This window comes from Erythrolamprus reginae, chromosome 4 (assembly GCF_031021105.1).
Source record: "Erythrolamprus reginae isolate rEryReg1 chromosome 4, rEryReg1.hap1, whole genome shotgun sequence".
Lineage (NCBI taxonomy): Eukaryota > Metazoa > Chordata > Lepidosauria > Squamata > Dipsadidae > Erythrolamprus > Erythrolamprus reginae.
In genome coordinates, this window is record NC_091953.1 from 28,778,686 (window position 1) to 28,795,292 (window position 16,607).

Sequence of the window (16,607 nt, forward strand, 5' to 3'; positions counted from 1 at the left end):
GTCTCTGGAATCTTCAGGAAAGCCTACTAGGCCCAAAATGGGGTGCGGGGGGTCGTGCATGCATGTGTGTGTGTGTGGGGGGGGGGTAGCATGCACAGGGAAGCAGGGCATGCAGAGGGCATTGTGTTAGTACATGGTACTCACCAGTATTTGGGGTTGCCATGTATGGAAACTACCAATTGTAGTTTGATTCAATATACCTTTAAGGATTTTGGCTGGTTCGCCATAAGAGGGTGCCAGCACTCTCTCCTGATGATGATGCTGGATAGCTCATTCATTCTTTGCCTTTTCTTGTGTGGGAAGTATATTCTGCTTCGTGCTGGTATGTGCAGTTCATTGTTTATTTCTGCTTTGTGCTTGTAAATATGTATATATGTAAATAATATTTGTTTAGCATACTAAGTCTGTGTCGTTACTGGCTGTATCACACATCCACACTCTTACCAAAAACTCTGCTCCGCGTATGTCGAAGGACTCACAGCCTAGCAGCTCCGAGACATACTAACACATTGCATTATGGGTGTGAGCACACTATTGCATGCACGAGTGTGCTTTCGGCACCCAAAGAAAAACACTGATCTAGATTGTTAATGTTGTACAGTGATCCCTCGATTAGCACGGTCTCGATTAGCGCGAAACGCTGCAATGCGGTTTTTCAAAAAATATTAATTAAAAAATAAGTTCTCTCTCTCTTTCTCTCCCTGTTGCCGGCGTGGTATATGAGAGAGAAAGAGAGAGGCAGAGAAAGAGAGAGGCAGAGGTCGGGCGCATTACCGGGAGGTGGAGGCGGCGTGGGGACGCTGGGTGCCGGGGACACCGAGGAGGGGGTGGACGTGGCCTCTCAGCTGCAGAGCCGAACAAGGGCGGAGGCAACGGCGGAGTCCGGCGCTGGGGCCATGCGGGGCCGCTCATCCAGGGGGGCGTGGACTGGCAAGTCGCCCTCCTTTCTCTTTCTTTCTCTCTCTTATACCACACCGGTAACGGGGAGAAAGAGAGAGAGCGGAGGGCACCTTGCCGGTCCACGCCCCCCTAGATGAGCGGCTCCGCATGGCCCCAGCGCCGCCCAGGCAAAGGGGAAACCCCAAGATCGCTTGCCGCTTGCCGTATTGCAGCGAAGGAGGCGAAGCAAGGCTCCAAGCTGCAATACGGCAAGCGGCAAGCGGCAAGCGATCTTGGGGTTTCCCCTTTGCCTGGGCGGAGGGAAGACCAAGGGAAGGTTCCTTCAGCCGCCCAACACCTGATCTGCTCCGCAGCGCGGCAGCAGCGAGGAGCCGAAGATGGGGTTTCCCCTTTGCCTTTACCCCATCTTCGGCTCCTCGCTGCTTCCGCGCTGCGGAGCAGATCAGCTGTTGGGCGGCTGAAGGAATCTTCCCTTGGTCTTCCCCGCCGCCCACACGCAAACTCCACCATCTGCGCATGTGCGGCCATGAAAAAAATGGCGCGCATGCGTAGATGGTGTTTTTTACTTCCGCACCACTATAACACGGAAATCGATTAGCGCGGGAGGTCTTGGAATGTAACCCCCGCGCTAATCGAGAGATCACTGTAGATGTATTGAAAAACTATTTTCTTGGAATGAACACCACCAACATTGACAAATTCACCATCAGTCAATTGGAAAAGACAGCTTAACTTGGAACAGCTTATATCCTGGATAATATCTGTAACACCATCTTCTGCCTATCCCAGGCAGATTACTAGCAGGAAAATAATTATTGCAGGGCAATGCTATCTTTCCATTACTGTACTGCTTATTAGTAGTATTGGGCCCAACTGAAGTCTTAGGGACATACATAGCTCTGAAATAAATAAAAAATGACCTGATGTAGCTGGCAAAATCCTTCAATTAATTGAGTTAATTATGTCTATCTGAGAACCATGCAAATAAGCTAGTAAATTATGTTTTTATTTTACATTTTATATTTCATTTGAATTATTTCTGTGACAAATAAAACATACATTGTTCGTTATCGTTTGTTATCATTTTACTTTAAAGCTTTTTTTGCAAACTGGTGAAACAAAATAGATATTTTCAGTTATACTGTTATGTAATTCATAACTCTCTTGCACTTTGTTTCAAATAGAATGGTATTAAAACATGCAAATTTAAACAATTTTACCTAACATGACATGTGGAATTAGGACAAAGTTTCCTTAATAAGACTTTCTAATTTTGCTGTATGTACTTAATTAAATATCTCTGCCCCATAACGCTTGATTTGCACTTTGTGCCAGATTTTGCATTGCATATTTTAAATGAAAACAAATATTTACTGCTTATGTAGGCTGTGCAAGGCCGTTCTATTACACAACAAGATAGAGACTTGCGTGTTGACTTGGGATTTCGAGGAATGCCAATGACAGAAGAACAGAGGCGACAATTCAGCCCAGGTCCACGAACAACAATGTTCCGCATTCCAGAATTTAAATGGTCCCCCATGCACCAGCGATTACTGACTGATCTACTATTTGCTTTAGAAACTGATGTGCATGTTTGGAGAAGGTAAGACACCGTTCATTTTCTCATAATGAGTGTAATAAAACACATACAGTGATACCTCGTCTTACAAACGCCTCGTCATACAAACTTTTCGAGATACAAACCTGGGGTTTAAGATTTTTTTGCCTCTTCTTACAAACTATTTTCACCTTACAAACCCACCACCGCCGCTGGGATGCCCTGCCTCCAGACTTCTGTTGTCAGCGAAGCACCCGTTTTTGCGTTGCTGGGATTCCCCTGAGGCTTCTCTCCATGGGAAACACCACCTCCGGACTTCCATGTTTTTGTGATGCTGCAGGGGAATCCCAGGAGGGGAATCCCAGCATCGCAAAAATGAGCACTTTGCTGGCAACGGAACTCTGGAGGTGGGGTGTCCCATGGAGGGGAGCCTCAGGGGAATCCCAGCAGCGCAAAAACGGGTGCTTTGGCTGGCAAAAGGGGTGAATTTTGGGCTTGCATCATTAATCGCTTTTCCATTGATTCCTATGGGAAACATTGTTTCGTCTTACAAACTTTTCACCTTAAGAACCTCGTCCTGGAACCAATTAAGTTTGTAAGACAAGGTATCACCGTACATGTTTCTTTAATATCTTTACAGGTTTCTTTTTAGCATTCTAAGTCTACTTCTGAGGTCTATATGAGAAAAAGGAGGCAAAATTTTACCTAGTGAACTATGATTTTTTTAAAAAAAATATTGTGGAACTTGACAAAATGGATAGGTAGGCTAACTGCCTTGATAGAATCAGTGCTGTGCATTTTCTCTAAAATCGGGTTCTTCATTCTGGTGCATGAGATTTATGCCATCCTTCAACCTTTTTTCTGGAGGGAGTGTTGTGGGAAATAAGGATTTCAAAGAAATTTATTATCTAAATTGGGGTGTCAAACTTGCATCATCACAATGTCATCACAACGTCATCACAAGGCATATTGTGACTCACTCTCTTTTGCTAAACCTGGCATGGCTGTGGCCAGTGCTTGATACATCCAGGCCCCAGACCATGAGGTTGACAGCCCTGATCTAGATTCTGGCCCTATCATGAGATGAAAACAACAGCAGATAAGTTCTATTGGAGGCTGAATAAGAGGAATGTACCATTCACTACAATTGACCACAATATCCTGAGCAGCCAGCAAGGGCAGAGAGAGTATTTTGTGGTGGTTCCAGGGGCAGTTAGGGGTATTCTAAGTATTGCCCACAAGATCATATCCTGCAACGTCCTGCCTGTCGGCGACTACTTCAGCTTCAACCACAACAACACAAGAGCACAGAACATTTAAACTTAATATTAACCGCTCCAAACTTGACTGTAAAAAATATGACTTCAGTAACCCAGTTGTCGAAGCGTGGAACTCCATAGTGTCATCCCCAAACCCCCAACACTTTACCCTTAGATTATCTACGGTTGACCTATCCAGATTCCTAAGAGGTCAGTAAGGGGTGAGTACAAGTGCACTAGAGTGCCTTCCGTCCCCTATCCTATTGCTCTCCTATATCTCCTATACCTTTCTTCTATTCCTATATCTCTTCTATTCTTTCATTGATATGTTCTATTACTATATCTTCTTTTCTATTATCTCTTAAATATATTTTGCTCTGAGTATCTCCTCTATAACCTTCATCATGTATTTTACTATGTGTATATAGATATGTACCCACTAAAACCCTCATTGTTTATTGGACAAAATAAATAAATAAATAAATTCTATAGTATGTCAACTGTACTGGTTAATAGTGGGCTTCTGCGTGCAATTCAAGGTATTGGTTGTCATCTATAAAGTCTTTAAGGAGTCCCCCCCACCCAGGCTTTTCGGTCAATGTGTGTTGGTTTGTTGTTACAGTGTTTACTGTTTCCATGCAGAGCATCTCTGTTTTTAATTGTAGTTTGAATGTTTGTTTTTAATCTATGCATTGCTGAAAATGCATTTCGAGATTACTTTGATAAAGGAATGAAAGAGCTTTAAGGACAGGAGAAAGGAACAAACCTAAACAGTCAAGAGATTGAAGCATTTTTGAGAATGAAACTCAAATCAAAATACCCCATCTTACTTTTGTTTAATGTAATATGGGAGAGAGAAAATTGGTTTTCAAAAATCGATTATTATAAACCACAGCCATAAAGTTGAATTCCTGGAAACCCTTTTCTTGTTTTGGCTTACCTGAAACGATTGATATCAAACTTGTAAGCTCATAAATTTCTCAACATAGAGGCATCAGACCTCTATGAACCTTTTAGAACTTGAAGTTGGCAACAGATCCTTGGGCATCTCACTTTGTATAGAATGAGTTGTCAAGACATTGTTCCAACCAACAGTAAGTGCAATCATATCATGGACGTGCACCGTGCAACACACAGTGCCATGCTGCAACTAACATAGCAATTAGGGGGACGGGGGACACACGACACTTGCTTCAACCAGAAGCTGTCCTGTAACCTATGGCTTCATTTTCATGGAAATTACTGGAGAACAAATGGGAAATGGAGAGTTGCTCAGGATCATTATCTGACTTTCACAATTCAGTGTTAATATTTATGGACAAATTGGCCAGGGGAATTCATCACAGAGACCACTAAGATTGCCTTTATTCTAAATCTACTGAAAAATGGGGTTACAGTAGATTGTGTCCCACATTGAGGATAATGATCTATTACTGGATAATTGTAATCCTCATGTCAAGTTTTAGAGCTGCTTATGATAACTCATCCAAGATTTCAGTAGCAAATTGGAAGAGTCGCAAGGTGAACCTAAACATCACTGAGTTTGTGAATATGTAACTGGTAGTTTATTTTCAGCTATATGCCAGAGTTGTGGATAGGAATTAAGTTGTTTGGATTGAGCAGGAAACTTGCTGATGAACAGATACATGCCAGAAAATTTGGAAGAATTATTCCAACAGTGTTGGTCATAAGATGTGTGGCTATATAAATGTTCAAATAAAAAAATAATGTGTTAATTGAGGGGTGACTGAAGGAATTGAGACATAGAGGAAATAATTTTACATCCTCTCTTCACTCCAATTTCCTCTGTGGCTTTCTTATTTATCTGGGGAGAATTCACAACTTTTCTTTAATTCAGTCACCTTTTCTTATGGTCTCCTTGGTCTCCAGTTCTGGAGAAATGCTGTGAAGAGGTCCCTGTTCTCAGCAGAGATAAAGGGAATGTGTCATTTCAATTTGTTTTACTACTGTAGAAGCTAAGTTAGATGTACATGATTAAAGTACAGATAATCTGAGCTGGCTACATATTTTTGCAGCATGGAACTGCAGGCCACATAACAAGCTAGTGTCTAAATCTCTCCAGAACTTCATCGCCAGGAAGTTTCTCAGACTCCACTCCCATAAGCTGGACACAGAAGCTCTCAGATAGTTAATTGAGAACTGTCAAAAAGGAAGTGGTCTTTATTATTATTCTTTATTCTCTGGTGTATAAATATAATTGTCCATTCCTTTAGACTTTAGTATAACAACAAAAGTAATATGATTTGCTCACACAGTTACTACAAAAAGTCAAGTTGTGGAAACAATTGCAAGGCAATTTATTTGAGCTGCTCCTGTTTTGCAATTTATTTATTTATTCAACTTCTATGTCGCCCAATCCCGAAGGACTCAGGGCGGCAATGTACTATTCCTCTACAGCTGAAAATAAATTAATATATGGGATTTTTGTCATTCTGCATCACAGGTTCTATTCATTTATTTATTTATTAGATTTGTATGCTGCCCCTCTCCGTAGACTCGGGGCGGCTCACAACATACAATAGAACAATTAGCAACAAATCTAATAATTTTTTAAAAAAATTTAAAACCCCATTATTAAACCGGCCATTCACACAGACATACCATACATAAATTGTTTAGGCCCGGGGGAGGGGGGAATGCCTCAATTCCCCCATGCCTGATGGCAGAGGTGAGTTTTAAGGAGTTTACGGAAGTCAAGGAGGGTGGGGGCAGTTCTAATCTCCGGGGGGAGCTGGTTCCAGAGAGTCGGGGCTGCCACAGAGAAGGCTCTTCCCCTGAGACCCACCAGATGACATTGTTTAGTCAACGGGACCCAGAGAAGGCCAACTCTGTGGGACCTAATCATGTCTAGTATTGGGCATAAATTGGATGTAATGTCCATGGGGAGCAAGACACAATATTTTTCCATATCAAAAGTCTCAGTAGTGCTATCCTGCTTCCCCCAAAATAAGACATCCCCTGCCCAGCATTTGAAGTACATGGCAATAAGGCCAAGCGCTTATTTCAGGGTTCGAAAAAATATAAGACAGAGTCTTATTTTTGAGGAAGGACAGTAGTTACATGTATCCCATCCATTCCTTTTATCACTGTTCTGAACCTATGACCATTAGAGATCAATTACCCAATGCCTCTTCAGAACTGGTAAATTACCTTAGGAAGGCATGCACATTTGCCAAATTCAATTTGACAGGTGCTATAATTTGATCAGAATGTAAAAGGGTCATGAATATTTAACAGATTTTTATATGTATAGTAAATTTAAATACATAGTAATGCCCATTTGGACTGATTAATTGTCCATCAATCTTCTCCAGGTTTGTGACTATTTTTTGATGGTTTGGGCAGTTATATACTGATATACTTAAGATGATATACTGATTTTTTTTTTTTGCAGAAGCTCCGTTTTGCACAGGTATCAGAAATGTCTTTTGCTAAGTTAGAAAAATGTGGATTTGATCTGCCCAGTAGGACTGTTTGAGTTACTGAACCTCTACAATCAGGATACAGATGAAGCCTAAAAAAACATACATCTAGAAATGTGAACAGTGTCCAGTGTTTTCTGTCCTTTGCTAATTCTGTAGAATTGAGTACACAAGACCATGATTTTAACTTCTAAAAAGTAATATACATTATCTGTTCAAGAGCATGTAGTTTTTAAAAGATTGAAATAGCTAGCTTTTGATGTGCAAACAAACTCGGACCTGCCTTGGGAACTGTTCTCCCAACTTTCATCAAAGGAAGGAGAAATCTTTTGCCTTAGTCCTCTTCCACATATCTGTCAGTGGGCCAAGGTTGTTCTTGCAAAACTGGCAGGTTTTCTTCAGTCATTTCCCTCTTTTCAACCTGGGAAAGGAGGAGTGTGAAAGAATCATAATAAACCTATGTTTATTCTGCAAGGTGTAAGTGGGGGCAGATAATAACTGCAGGCTTTTAAGAGTTTGTTACTATAAGAACAATGGAATTGAATTCTAGTATTTCCTGATGTATCTCTTTCTTATATACCTTAAAAAGCTGGCAGCTTTGAATTTTGCAAGCCTGTTTTTCTTTCTGATTCCTCTTAGAATCTCTTTCATGGATTCCTTTACAGCAACATTGCCATATTGCTCTTTATTGCGCAGGATCTTTAGGAATTTTGTCTCCAACCTTCTAAAATGGTTTTTGGTCAACTTGTTAGACTTGTTAGATGAATATATATTAGTAACTTGATATCAAAAAAGAGATAAATGCTGTACATGAGTACATTATATCTGTGTTTATTGTTTTTCAGTGGTTCACAATTTGATTGATTTCTGTGGCTTTGATTTTTGCAGTAGCAAAAGCCTTTATAGTTGTACTTAAAGTCTTTCTTTTCCTTTTCTTTTAATAGTCATTCCACAAAATCAGTTATGGACTTCGTCAATAGCAATGAAAATATTATTTTTGTACATAATACAATCCACCTCATTTCTCAAATGGTAGACAATATTATTATCGCTTGTGGAGGAATTCTGCCACTGTTGTCTGCAGCAACATCCCCAACTGTAAGTACAATATTTCCCTCTAATGGATATGTTGGAAATTGCATTGGTCTGAGCATGATTTTCTATATAAGAAGAAAATAATCACATTTTTTATTTTTTAAACTACAGGATGTAGGTTTAATGCCTTTAACAAATTTATATACAGAAATTATTTCAGAATAATAATTTATTACTTATGTATATGGGTTTATTAGCTAGGTACACTGCAAACATTAAATGTTATAAACAGAACAAATTACATTGCTCTGTTTGTATATCATATTCCTATTCTTACCTAGTACAGCCTTATAAATGTATTTTTGTAGTACAGCTAGTATAGCTTTAAATGCAGACTTGGCATAAGAGCTACTGTCTCTTTAAAAGTTAGTAATAAATAGCATATTCTGCTAAATAGGCCGAAAGAAGATTTTGTTTAATATGAAATAAAATACATTGTAGAATCCTTAAATTTTGCAATGAGAGTAAAACATTGAAAGAATAATGCTAATGATATCATTTTAAAATATAATTACTTTATTCAAATATAATATAGTTTGCTTTCTTTTTGAAAAGGCTGGAAAGCCTCACCAAAAATATAATTTGAAATATAAGGATTTTTTAAAAATCCTTACATTTTTTTTTTAAAAAAATCCTTTTGTTTCAAAACTGTCAAACCTGAGACCTTGTTGATGATGTAGAACAAGTTATATATTGCATCCTCAGAATGCTGTCCAGCAGCCTGGCTTCGGGTTACTCAGACCTTCCTTGGGAAGGGTGACACAGAGACCAATTTCTACAGCTACATAGAGGAATTTTCGAGGCATTTAAAAGATAAAATCGCTTGGATTCATTCACAGTTGAATTCCAAGTGTGGAAGTTCCATGGAAATGGGACTGATTTGATTCAGTTGGACATGAGGAAGTAGATAGGTTCCTGCAGAATGCAAATATCACCACCTGAGTAATAGATCCTTGTTCCTCTTGACTGGTTAAGGCCACCTGGACGATATAATGTGGGCAGATCCATTTTGTTGGTAAATTTATCTTTGTTGGAGGAGGTGGTTCCAGCTCCTTTTAAAGAGGCGCTAGTGTGATCCTACTCAAAAAATCATCACTGGATTTTCTTTGTTAGACAATTTTTGTCCTGCCCTTTTTAGGAAAAACGGTCAAGACAGTAGTGGCATTGCCACTCTTGAAGATCCTGGAGGAAAGATACATCTGGATCCTTTTCAGTCAGATTTCAGGCCTAGATACAGGACTGAAATTTCACACTTCACACTTACGATTTCTGGCAGGAGTAGAATGGAAGTGTGCTTCTCACTTTGATCCTTCAGTGGCTTCCAATACAATTGATCATGGCATTCCTTTAGACTGACTTTAAGAGTTGGGATTATGGAGCATAGTTTGGTGCTGGGTCACCTTTTTCCTCTGAGGCTAGTCCTTATCAAAATTAATAGTGAGCAAAAAAAACCTGCTCAGGGCATCTCCACTGGGCCCAGAGTGGACTCTGCTCTCTCTGCTCCTTTTCAACTTCTATATGAAACCTCTGGGTGAGACAATTTCCAAGGGATGAGGTATCACCAATATAGTAATGATACCTAGTTACATCTTCATCCCAGGCGAATTGAGTATTGCATGGATGTCCTTTCGCAGTGTATGGGATTCTGGATGGGGAACAAGTGAATCTAAGACAGAGTGGCTATGGTTAGGTCTCCCTGTACCCAGTAGAGATGTTATCTTTGGTCTTGGATGCGGTTGCACCAGCTGAGACAGACCTGACATGTAACCTGGGAGTACTCTTGGATTCACAGCTCTTGCTTGATGAGCAAGTTGCAGCCATGGCCATGAAGCCCTTTGCCCAATGTGTGTGCCAGCTGTGCCTTTTCCTGGACAGGGAGTTTCATACCCTGGTCATCTCCTGACTGAACTATTACAATGTGCTGTACATGGAGTGACCCCTGAAAAGTATCAGAAACTTCAGCTAGTGCAGAGTGTGGCTGTACAAGCCATAGTGCCCCGCCTCAAAAGATATATATCTTTTATATCCGTCTTGTCTGGGTCTTCTCCAGGTCCCGTCAACGGATATATATCTGTCTTGTCTGGGTCTTTTCCAGGTCCCGTCAACTAAACAATGTCGCTTGGCGGGACCCAGGGGAAGAGCCTTCTCTGTGGCGGCCCCGGCCCTCTGGAACCAACTCCCCCTAGAGATTAGAATTGCCCCCACCCTCCTTGCCTTTGGTAAGCTGCTTAAAACCCACCTCTGCCGCCAGGCATGGGGGAATTGAGATACTGTTTCCCCCTAGGCCTTTACAATTTTATGCATGGTATGTCTGTATGTATGTTTGGTTTTTATAATAATGGGTTTTTAACTGTTTTTAGTATTGGCTATTTCGGCCTTATTTTGGCCTCATCAGCTAGCCATACCCTCACTGGGACTTGAACCTGCAATCTTTGCCTTGTAAGGCAGAGAATTAACCTCTAGGCTACAGTATCCAATCCTTTCAGCTCTGTACCAAAGAAGGGTTACATATTTTTGTGTCGAATCACCCTGGTGTATTGAAGGAACATCACAGCTCCTTATATATATAATGCCCTTGCTCAGTGAACAACGCTAGGTATCAGTTTGTTTCTGAGTCCAATTCAAGGTGGTGGTTATCACTTATACAGTCCTATAAAGTATAGAGACAGGTTCCCTACAGAATCGGCTTCACTCCATCTCATCATATTGTTCCAATTGATCAGACAGGTAAGGTATATTTCATACCTTATCAGTCAGAGAATTTTAAGTGGCGGAGTCTAGGTAGAAAGCCTTCTCTGCTGCTGACCCCACATTGTGGGCTATTCTGTGGTGAGGAAAGCCTGTCATCTCTTGGCCTTCTACAAAGGGATTTGTGGCCTTGTATGGAGGGCACAGAGGGCCATGAATGTGGGGCGACTAGGTCCATGAGTTCGCCCCCCGTCTTGTAATAGCTAATATTAAATGACCACCTTTGATACTTAATTGTCATTAGTCTGTTATTTTAAAAAGTTTAATTACAATTTAATTTTAATATTAACATTTATACATTGTTTTATTTATCATCCAGCCCCACTTAAAGGAGATGGTCAGTTTAGAAATATGAAATACATACCATAGATTTAAAATTGGTTTTAAAATATAAACACAATTCAGAGAAAACACAGCTGTTGATTTGATAAACTTGATGACCGTGTTGCTTTGCCTACTAATCTAATGAGTATGTTTCTTAGTATTGTAACTGATGTCTAATGGCCTGTTGAGCTAGAATTTATTTGAGCCAAAGAAAATATTATTTGAGAAATTGTTCTTAGTATTATTCACATGTAGTACAAATCAGTTTCTAGTCAGAACTGTTTTGTTATAAAAGGTAAAGAAATGTTAACAAATTATAAGATTTTTATCAAATGGCAAGTTCCTGGATCATATGGTGTTGGGTTGTAGTGGATGTAGTGTACAATGTATAAGCTAGAAGTCATAATTTTGTGATAGATAGATAGATAGATAGATAGATAGATAGATAGATAGATAGATAGATGATAGAGAAATACACTGTTTTTAATTAGTAGCATTTTATATTGCTATGTATCAAATGAACATTTTATTAATCAGTTCTGATCTAATAACTTATTAATTTGAGTTGTATCAATTTCAGTGATGCCAAATAAGAAGTCTAGAAAACAAGTTTTTAAAAATATTTTTTTTTAATTGTGAATTAATATCTGCTTTTTAAAATATTGCTTTCTGTTTTGCATTGCATTTTCATTTGACTGTAACTTTTCTTTTTCCTTTTGTTGTGATTGGTTGTCTGCTTTGTCTATTGCATGTCCAGGGTTCTAAGGTTAGTATTATTGTTTTATAATTTTAATTTTTATAATTATACATTTTTTTCTGTGTGCGTTTTTTAATTATTTACCCTCTTTTGATAAAAATGTAGATACATTATTAACAGGTTTCTATTGTATAATCTAAGTGTACAAGTGTAAAAGTGATATTCCAAGGGCATCACTTAATTACACCATGGCATGAGAGAGAGGGAAAGGGAGGGAGGGAGGGAGGGAGGGAGAGAAAGAAAGAGAGAAGACTTTAAATTTTCATTTCTAGTTTGCTTCTTCTTTCATCTTCTTTGGGATACTTGAGCATGATGTTGTAGTTGTTCTCTGTTTCTTACTGCCTGGGCAACACGAACCAAGGATCTTGTCTCCATAAACAAGGGATGATGTAATTGCAACAATATTAAGAAAACTGAACTAAATACTTTAACCTTCAATAGTAACATTAAAAAGACTAAACGTGGTTTTCTCTCTTTAAAGAATATCTTGAATGGAAATAACATTTTTTTCATTGTTTCAGTTCAAATTGTAGATGAAATGCCATTATGATTGATAAAATCCTTATAACATTATCTGCAAATTGCAATCGATAACATATAAAATGTGCAATCTGAATAATATTTGCTAATACAAATAAACAATGCTGCCCTTTTAACTTCAGAAGGTTAGCATCAAAGGAGCAAATATTTTATGGTACTTTAAAACAAAAGGGTTTATTATAGCTTTGCTTTCATGGGTCTAACTTAATGAAGTTTCTTTTGCTAGCAAAAGCTTTTAACATAATAAACATCTCAGATCTTAATATGTTCATAAATTGCCAGTAAGACACTTTGTTGATTTTTTTGTTATCTGGAATGCATTGAAGAAGTTCTGTATTAAACAGTATTTTTATACTGAACATAATCACAAGCTTCTTCTGTGGCCTTATTGCTAAAATTATGCAGAGGCTAGTTAACGCACATGACCAAATGAATTGTTTAACAGGAGAGTAGTGAAAGCTTTCCATAGAACAGCTCACTATTTTTCCTGTATTTTAGTGAGAAACGAGTCCTGTTTCAGTGTTTCATTATGAAAAACAATTTTTATATTTTGGTTTTAATTAGTGAAACTAAAAGAAATTTTTACACATGCACACACACACGTCATACAAACACATACATAATATATAGTATGTCTGTACATAGTGGTTTTATACTAAAATTGATAAAATGTTTTGCAAAAGTGATTACAAAATTATTTCTCAAAGCGTATCATTGGTAAAAGAGAGAATGCTGCTTCTGAAACATGGAAAAATGAATATTGTTAATGTTTTAAAAAGTGTTTTGCTATATTATTACAAGACATAAATAATACATAATTGAAGCGCATTGTATTTACACAATGTTAGTGTAATTCTTGACACACTAATGTTGGATACTTTAAAAAAAATGAATTTTAAAAGAATTGTTATATGAATAAGATTCACAAAAACTATCTTTGTAAAATTACTTACAATAGATGCCAAGTAATTCCTTTGCAACATTATTTCATATCTTCCATAAAATTATATTGAAAAACATTTGCATGAACTCTGTGTGTTTGTGGGTGCAAATATGTATTTCATGCAGTTAGATGTGGCCTAATAGGAAGACTTTCATGAAAGAAACATCTATCTGTTATTTTTTCTGATATTCTAGGTAAAATATAAATTCTACTTTTTCTGTACATATTGCCAATAATGCTTTTTACATTCTGATCAAAGTCTTACTTCCACATAGCATGTCATATTCATGATATTTTGTTCTTAATTTCCAGTGAGAAGAAACCCATTGATTCATTTTCTTATTCATTTGTACTGTATTCCTTTTTTGGAAAATTGAAAATCCATTCTGTTTAACCTATATGCTCACTTTATTGAAGTTAGTTTATATAAATAACTTTTGTTCTAGGGATGTCATGTAATACAGTATGCATGAAGAAATAATTTTTCATATTTGTTGCTATTTTACATTATTTCACCTTAGACCACATACAGAGAAGAAATGCTTGTGCTTATAATGTGTTCACATGTGCACCACATTAGAAATCTAACGTTATGCCTTTCTTTTCAAGACGGAATTGGAGAATATAGAAGTAACTCAGGGAATGTCAGCGGAGACAGCAGTAACTTTTCTCAGCCGGCTGATGGCTATGGTTGATGTACTAGTATTTGCCAGTTCACTAAATTTTAGTGAAATTGAAGCTGAAAAAAATATGTCTTCTGGAGGCTTAATGCGACAGTGTCTAAGGCTTGGTAAGTTTCCCGTAGTGCACCAGATAAAATTACATATAGACCAATTAAAGTAGGTATTGGTATGGGAAAGTTAAAAAACCTATGTGGAAACCTCACTTGATTGTGGGTAAGAAAGAATATTTTATGGATCGTTAAGCTTTTTAGTCTACTCTTCCCTATATACCTGGTTATAGAGACACTTTTGATTTAGTATTTGTATTCTAGCAGAGATAAATTTCTAATGAAAAAATAGCATTATCATTCAATCGTGTGATGCGTTAATGGATTTGGCTTCTTTTGAGGCCATTTCTGCTTTTCCTCACCTTTAAGGGAAATATTTTGTTCTAACAATTACAGACTCCCCCAAAATAGAAATTGGTAACAGTTGTTAGTATCTGAACATTATGTTTTATATCATCTTTTTTTTTTATCATGATACATCTGTATAAGAAACACGTTTTAAATATATTTTAAACAAACAATTGATAACATACTGCACTGCTCTAAAGTACAGTGATACCTCGTTTTGCAAACCTCTCGTCATACAAACTTTTCGAGATACAAACCCGGGGTTTAATATTTTTTTGCCTCTTCTTCCAAATTATTTTCACTTTACAAACCCAAGCCACCGCCACTGGGACGCCCTGCCTCCGGACTTCTGTTGCCAGCGAAGTGCCCGTTTTTGCGCTGCTGGGATTCCCTTGAGACTCCCCTCCATGGGAAACACCACCTCTGGACTTCCGTGTTTTTGCGATGCTGCAATTTCGCTGAGGCTCCCCACGCTGGGAAACCCCACCTCCGTACTTCCGTTGCCAGCGAAGCACCCATTTTTGCACTGCTGGGATTCCTGTGCAGCATCACAAAAACACGGAAGTCCGGAGGTGGGGTTTCCCATGGAGGGGAGCCTCAGGGGAATCCCAGCAGCGCAAAAACGGGCGCTTCGGCTGGCAAAAGGGGTGAGTTTTGGGCTTGCACGCATTAATCGCTTTTCCATTGATTCCTATGGGAAACATTGTTTCATCTTACAAACTTTTCACCTTACAAACCTCGTCCCAGAACCAATTAAGTACATATATTAACCTTATTACCATTTTCTTTAGCATTGGAGCATGCAAGCTATCAAAAGGGTGCTGATCACAAATAAAAATATATAAAATCTGGAGTCTCAGTATCTTTATAGCTGAATGATTCTATAAAATCATTGAAAACTATCAGGCTTTCTCAGAATTAATTATTAATTTAGTTGGTTCAGAATCAGAGAAGAAAAAAATGGCTGATCTTTCAATTCCTGTTAATTGGGTTAATTTAGTGGTACTATATTAGCACAGTGGCTAAGACGCTGAGCTTGTCGATCAGAAAGCCAGCAGTTCAGTAGTTCGAATCCCTAGTGCCACCTAACTGAGTGAGCTCCCATTACTTGTCCCAGCTTCTGCCAACCTAGCAATTCACAGGCACGTATAAAATGCAAGTAGAAAAATAGGGACTATCTTTGGTGGGAGGGTAACAGTGTTCTGTGTTCCTTTGGGATTTAGTCATGCTGGCTACATAACTACGGAGACGTCTTTGGACAGCGCTGGCTCTTTGGCTTAGAAACGGAGATGAGCACTGCCCCCTAGAGCCAGAAACAACTAGCACATATGTGCAGGGGAACCTTTACCTTTATATTAGGAGACCAAGGGCTTTGAAGAAACAGGATAGAAAGAGTATTGATGCTTTTGAACTTTAGTGTTGGAGAAGACTCATAAGAATAATATGGACAACCAAGAAAACAAATGATCATTGAACAAATCAACCCGAGAGTTCTTCCTAGAGGCACAAATATTCAGGCTCACAAATATTTAGGCTCTTTGGAGATGCTTTGTGAAGACATAGCTCTCTGGAGAAGACTAATTCTGGGAAAGGTGAATGAAGAGAAGCAACAACAGTGGATGAACTCACTGTTACAGTGGTGTTTGCTGCATCCTTCGAAGACCTGAAGGACCATGTAGTTGCTAAGATAAATACCAATTGGCTAACATATAATAATTATTGTCTTAAATTATGTGTAATTCATCTCTGATAAGAGCTTTACTTAGTGATGAAATAACTAAGGCATCTGTTGACTTTGAAAAGTGTGGAACCTCTTCCATTTTTGTCATTTCCCCTTTTTGGGTGTGACATCTTTACATTTTTGATGAGCTTGTTTTACATAATTTATTTTCATTAAACAAGACTAAAGTGCAATGATACAATCATAATTTATGACACACTGGCTAATTCAGAATGAGACAA

The 16,607-nt window shown here is 38.4% G+C and overlaps 1 protein-coding gene across 5 annotated transcripts in view; it reads left to right on the forward strand.

Moving 5' to 3' along the window:
• Positions 1 to 16,607, forward strand: part of NBEA (neurobeachin) — a 428,967-nt gene that overhangs the window by 84,923 nt on the left and 327,437 nt on the right. For 3 of the 5 annotated variants that reach the window (XM_070749903.1, XM_070749906.1, XM_070749905.1), the window contains exons 23-26: positions 2,286 to 2,503; positions 8,105 to 8,258; positions 12,085 to 12,093; positions 14,177 to 14,357. In XM_070749903.1, coding sequence (XP_070606004.1) covers positions 2,286 to 2,503; positions 8,105 to 8,258; positions 12,085 to 12,093; positions 14,177 to 14,357 — 562 coding nt within the window. Of the gene's footprint in view, positions 1 to 2,285; positions 2,504 to 8,104; positions 8,259 to 12,084; positions 12,094 to 14,176; positions 14,358 to 16,607 lie in introns of those variants that run through there. The other 2 variants (XM_070749900.1, XM_070749901.1) reach the window with 1 other exon arrangement.